The sequence below is a fragment of the Seriola lalandi genome, unplaced genomic scaffold, assembly GCF_002814215.2.
Source record: "Seriola lalandi dorsalis isolate HSWRI2012SDOR001 ecotype SW California unplaced genomic scaffold, Sedor1 jcf7180002054973, whole genome shotgun sequence".
Taxonomy (NCBI): Eukaryota; Metazoa; Chordata; class Actinopteri; order Carangiformes; family Carangidae; genus Seriola; species Seriola lalandi.
The window spans coordinates 181,737-187,261 of NW_019525523.1; the positions used below are offsets into that span (position 1 = coordinate 181,737).

General features: G+C 42.1%; 2 protein-coding genes across 2 annotated transcripts in view; both read right to left on the reverse strand.

Moving 5' to 3' along the window:
• The window catches only part of LOC111646568 (protocadherin gamma-A1-like), a 2,803-nt gene extending 383 nt beyond the window's left edge, over positions 1 to 2,420 (reverse strand). The window contains exon 1 of the mRNA XM_023396098.2: positions 3 to 2,420. Coding sequence (XP_023251866.1) covers positions 3 to 2,261 — 2,259 coding nt within the window. The 5' untranslated portion in view covers positions 2,262 to 2,420. The remainder of the gene's footprint in view (positions 1 to 2) is intronic.
• A 2,210-nt stretch (positions 2,421 to 4,630) lies between these two features.
• LOC147817338 (protocadherin beta-15-like) overlaps positions 4,631 to 5,525 on the reverse strand; it is a 2,322-nt gene continuing 1,427 nt past the window's right edge. Inside the window, exon 2 of the mRNA XM_087171020.1 lies at positions 4,631 to 5,515. Within this exon, the coding sequence (XP_087027146.1) occupies positions 4,631 to 5,515 (885 nt within the window). The remainder of the gene's footprint in view (positions 5,516 to 5,525) is intronic.

Below are 5,525 nucleotides of genomic sequence, written 5' to 3' on the forward strand. Positions count from 1 at the left end.
GCGTCATAATTGTAAGTGCTGCGTAAAGTTCCTGTGCCGTCAACATCTGCGTAATTAGGAGGCAGATAAGCGCTGGGGATGGCGACTGCTCCGTCAAACAACAGTCTGGGCTTCCTCCTGCGACAAAACCTCACACCCAGGATGATGATGATGAAAGTCAGAAAAAAGGTGGACACAGACACCAGAGCGATGATGAGGTAAGAGGTCAGTTTGGAGTTCTTCTCATCATAAGAAATATCCTTCAGTTCTGGCACCTCAGCCAAGTTATCAGAAATAAGTAAATACATGGAACAGGTGGCAGAGAGAGAGGGCTGTCCGTTATCTTTCACTGCCACAACAAGGTTCTGTTTCATGCTGTCAGATTCAGAAATGTCCCGCTGTGTCCTGATCTCTCCGCTGTGGAGACCAATTGTGAAAAGTCCCGGATCAGTGGATTTCACTATATGATAAGACAGCCAGGCGTTCTGTCCGGAGTCCGCGTCCACCGCTATCACTTTGGACACCAGAGAGCCTCCGTGTGCAGCTTTGGGGACCAGCTCGGTCATGAAGGAGTTGCCCTCCGGGGCGGGGTACAGTATCTGAGGAGAGTTGTCGTTCACATCTGATATGAAGACATTCACGGTCACGTTGCTGCTGAGCGGAGGAGAACCGTTGTCTCTGGCCATCACGTGGACTTTAAAGCTTCTGAACTGTTCATAATCAAACGACCTCACAGCGTGGATCACCCCCGTGTCTCCGTTAACAGACAGATAGGAGGACACCGGGGCACCGTTCACCTCACCAGCTAACAGAGAATAAATCACTGTACCGTTTTGTCTCCAGTCGGGGTCTCGAGCAGTAACGGAACATAAAGTGGAGCCAGGTTTGTTATTTTCAGTCACATATGCGCTGTACGACTGTTCCTCAAACACAGGTGAGTTGTCGTTGATGTCAGCTACAGATAACTCAACAGTTTTAGAGGAGGACAGAGGTGGAGAGCCCTCGTCAGTGGCAGTGATTGTAATGTTGTAATCAGACACTAGTTCACGGTCCAGTTGTCCTGTGGTCACCAGAGAATAATAGTTTTTAATAGAAGGAACCAACGTAAAAGGGACATTCTGCTGAATGGAGCAGCGGACCTGTCTGTTATTCTCTGAGTCTCTGTCCTGCACGTTAATGATGCCCACCTCTGTACCAGGTGACACGTTCTCAGGTATGGGGTTATTAAGAGATTTTAAATTGATTTCAGGAGGGTTGTCATTAACATCGGAGATTTCAATTATCACTTTGGAATCTGAGGTAAGGCCATATCTATCTTTGGCATCTACGCGCATTTCATATATCGACTCTTCCTCGAAATCCAAAGGCCCTATTACTTTTATTTCACCCGTGGTGCGATTTAAAGCAAATACTCTTCTACCGCTCTCTGAAATACGACTTAATTCATAAGTCACCTCACCATTTAGCCCTTCATCTGCATCAGTTGCAGCCACTTTAACCACTACAGTATCTAAAGGAGAGTTTTCAGGGAGAATGCCTTCATATATGGCCTGGCTAAACACTGGAGCGTTATCATTAGCATCCATGACAGTCACATGCACAATAGCAGTACCAGTTCTTTGAGGAGTGCCTCCATCTAGTGCAGTGAGCAGTAATTTCAGTTCATGCTGTTCCTCACGATCTAACTCCTTATTCAACACCAGTTCTGCGAATTTATCCCCATCTGATTTAGACTGAATTTTCAGCACTAAGTAACTGTTTGACTGTAATACATAGCTCTGAACTGAGTTTTGCCCAATATCTAGATCGTGCGCCTCCAAAACACGGAAGCGGGATCCTTTTACAGCCAATTCATTCATTTCTATCTTAATTTCATCTTTAGCAAAAACGGGCGGATTATCATTGATATCATGTATTTGTAGTGAAATGCGGTGCAACTCGAGGGGAGCCTCCAAGATCAACTCAAATTTAAGGATACAAGATGCCTTTTCGCTGCAAAGTGCCTCTCGATCAATTCTTTCAGCTACAATCATATCTCCACTGTGAAGATTTATGTCACAGTACCGTCTACGGTTCAGCTCGTTGTCAATGCGGGCCTTTCGAGCAGACAATTTCCTCACGTCCAGCCCGAGGTCCCTTGCTATATTTCCAATAACAGATCCGGGTTTCATTTCCTCTGGAATAGAATAGCTTACGTCTCCGTTACCGATGTGAAGCAGCAGAAGGAAGAAAGCCGAGCCGTAAAGCAGGCCAGCCGCTGAACATCCATTGTGTGCCATCATGACTCACAAACGGGAAAAACAACTCAAAAATGGTGAACGATGTTTATTATCCCCGTGCGAAATTCTGTGCGGTCCAGTATAACATAATCACACATCAATTGTACTTGCAAACGGCGTATGTGAAGCGAATTGTCGACCGAGGCACACTCAAAGGTACAATTTGACAAGGAGAAGCTCAAACCTACAGTAACAAAGCATGCGAAAGGGGTGGAGGCATATTTCCTCTGCTGGTCAACAGCGACACTGTGAGTTCAATTTCATTTCTGCATTTGAAAGAGCAACACTTAATGCATACAACTGTTTTCTTGTTCGTTTATTGTATGTCGAACCCAATCCAAGCGCAAAACAGAACGAGTCAGAAATAATAAAGCCAATGAATAGTTATTTAAGAATTTTACTATGGATAACACATCTGCATGAAACAAACTATCAGAACAAACGAGTCCAATAAAAAGGTTACACCACCTCTGAAAACAAGTAGTCGATTTGGCAAGGCTTGGTGGCCGACCTGAAAACCACCCATATTAAGGCTGGCCTAAACCATTTAATTTCTGGCTGCATAATTAAAATATTACTCTCTATAAACTCAACATCCCGAAAGAACTCCATAGGCAACGATAGTAATGACAAACTGAATGCACAAAAGTGTTGGAGAGATGAACAGAAGCAGTAATTTTAGAGGGGAGTAAGAAGTGTAAAAGGATAAAGTTGCACAATGAAATTCAACAATCATAAACAATACAAAAGCCAACATTATAAGATAGCAGATATTCAAGGCCTTAGAGGGAATAAATGTTTATAAGAGAGCTAAAATGGACAAAAACTAAAAATGTGCTGTTATGGAATATGTTTATTAATCTTTGGGAGTTCTCATGCTAATGGTTGAGCACACATAACATTCATAAAGGAATGGAATAGCCTTTAAATCGGATAAAGAATTCACTCTTTGTAAGAAAGTGGCATATCATGAAATCAGTCTTAAAAGCGCATGTACGTGGCTCATCTGGATATATCACAGGCAAGGGCACATTTACACCGAGGAAAAAGAGGCAGATCTAATGACCCAACGAGTATTCAAGGTATTTCAAAAGGGGCTGCACTCAGTACTAGATAAAAAGGAATCAGATCTTAAACGTGTCAGTCTGTGTTGTGACTTAGCTTAGCGGAAGAGACCTGAGCAGTAACCTCTTCACTGAGAAGAACACATACTGTAACTAGACTGGCATGTAGTTTTGTTGGAGTATTGGTATCAGTGCTAACTGGCTTGCTCACTAATGTAAATTGGTGAAATCAGTCTCTCTGTCAGGTATGGTTTAATCCTCTTCTTGGATTTTTAATTTTGTAACAATTGTCCTTAATACAATTGTTTCTTCGTCACTTGCTGCAAACATGATTTTCCAAATTACATACTTTTGGTTAATCAGTCTGTAGTTTAAGTTAAATAGTCTCTTCCTCTTTCTCGTTCACTTCAAGTTGACTAGGAGGGAGTAGATTAATCTGTGCACCACCACAGGCGTTCAAGGTAATAAAATAAACTCAAAACGTGTCCTATAGTCACCTGGCCTGTCTAGAATGAAGACCATGCCATTTTTCAACACATAATAGCAACATTATAGTACAAGATGACATGGCTAAGAAATTACATTTTGATATTTTCAAACCTTGATGAGATGGCTTTTCCAAAATATATTTTAAAAATATGATTTTAGATTAACCAGCCATTAATAACTGCCATTACATATTCACAGATCTTAAACATTTTAAAATTCATTATTATAACCTTTTATTATTATTTTATGAGATAAAAATGAAGTTCTGTTATGCGTGATTGCCTCTACCCAAACAGCAAAAAGTAAAAATATTATTTCTCAAGAAGATATTGTAAATATTCCCTGTTTTGTTAAGATGGTACCGAATACTGCTGCTCACATACTATGTATGAAAAATGAATAGCTGAACAAAGGGTATCAAACACTAGGGGTCAATCATAATCAATCTGAAAAAATGAACAGAAAACAATGATCTAAATGGAAAGAGATATCAGTAAGTATCAGTGCATCCTGACAACAGTATGAAACCGCAAACCACTACTCTCTAAAGAACAGGACTCACCACATTAACTTAGCATACCGAATGCACATGCTTGCACTACAGTACTGTCACTGTTCCATCCGCTTAACATTCTGTGTTCTGACAGGTTGAAAAGACAGCTGGACTGTGAATTTGAACAAAACATTTCTAGTAATGAGTGCAAACTTCATAATACAAGGTGCAAATATTATAAAGCATTCGATTTACAACATGTTTTCCCATAGAAACAATAGCAAAATTCAAACTGGATGGCTGAAAGAAATGCCGAATATTTGTGATCATATGCAAAAGTTTTTAGCAAACAAGAGAGGCGAAAGTGAAATTACTCCTACCTCTGGAGAACCATCGGACTCTCCGAACACGTCAGCAAAGTCTGTTGGGCTTTTCTTCAGAGTCTGGTCAGCAGGAAGTGTGTTGTCATTGTAAGAGGTCACGAACTTAAAGTCACTGGTTCTAGAACCTGTTGTCAGGTAGGCGTCATAATTGTAAGTACTGCGTAAAGTTCCTGTGCCGTCAACATCTGCGTAATTAGGAGGCAGATAAGCGCTGGGGATGGCGACTGCTCCGTCAAACAACAGTCTGGGCTTTCTCCTGCGACAAAACCTCACACCCAGAATGATGATGATGAAAGTCAGAAAAAAGGTGGACACAGACACCAGAGCGATGATCAGGTAAGAAGTCAGTTTGGAATTCTTCTCATCATAAGAAATATCCTTCAGTTCTGGCACCTCAGCCAAGTTATCAGAAATAAGTAAATACATGGAACAGGTGGCAGAGAGAGAGGGCTGTCCGTTATCTTTCACTGCCACAATAAGGTTCTGTTTCATGCTGTCAGACTCAGAAATGTCCCGCTGTGTCCTGATCTCTCCGCTGTGGAGACCAATAGTGAAAAGTCCCGGATCAGTGGATTTCACTATATGATAGGACAGCCAGGCGTTCTGTCCGGAGTCCGCGTCCACCGCTATCACTTTGGTCACCAGAGAGCCTCCGTGTGCAGCTTTGGGGACCAACTCGGTCATGAAGGAGTTGCCTTCCGGGGCGGGGTACAGTATCTGAGGAGAGTTGTCGTTCACATCTGATATGAAGACACTGACGGTCACGTTGCTGCTGAGCGGAGGAGAACCGTTGTCTCTGGCCATCACGTGGACTTTAAAGCTTCTGAACTGTTCATAA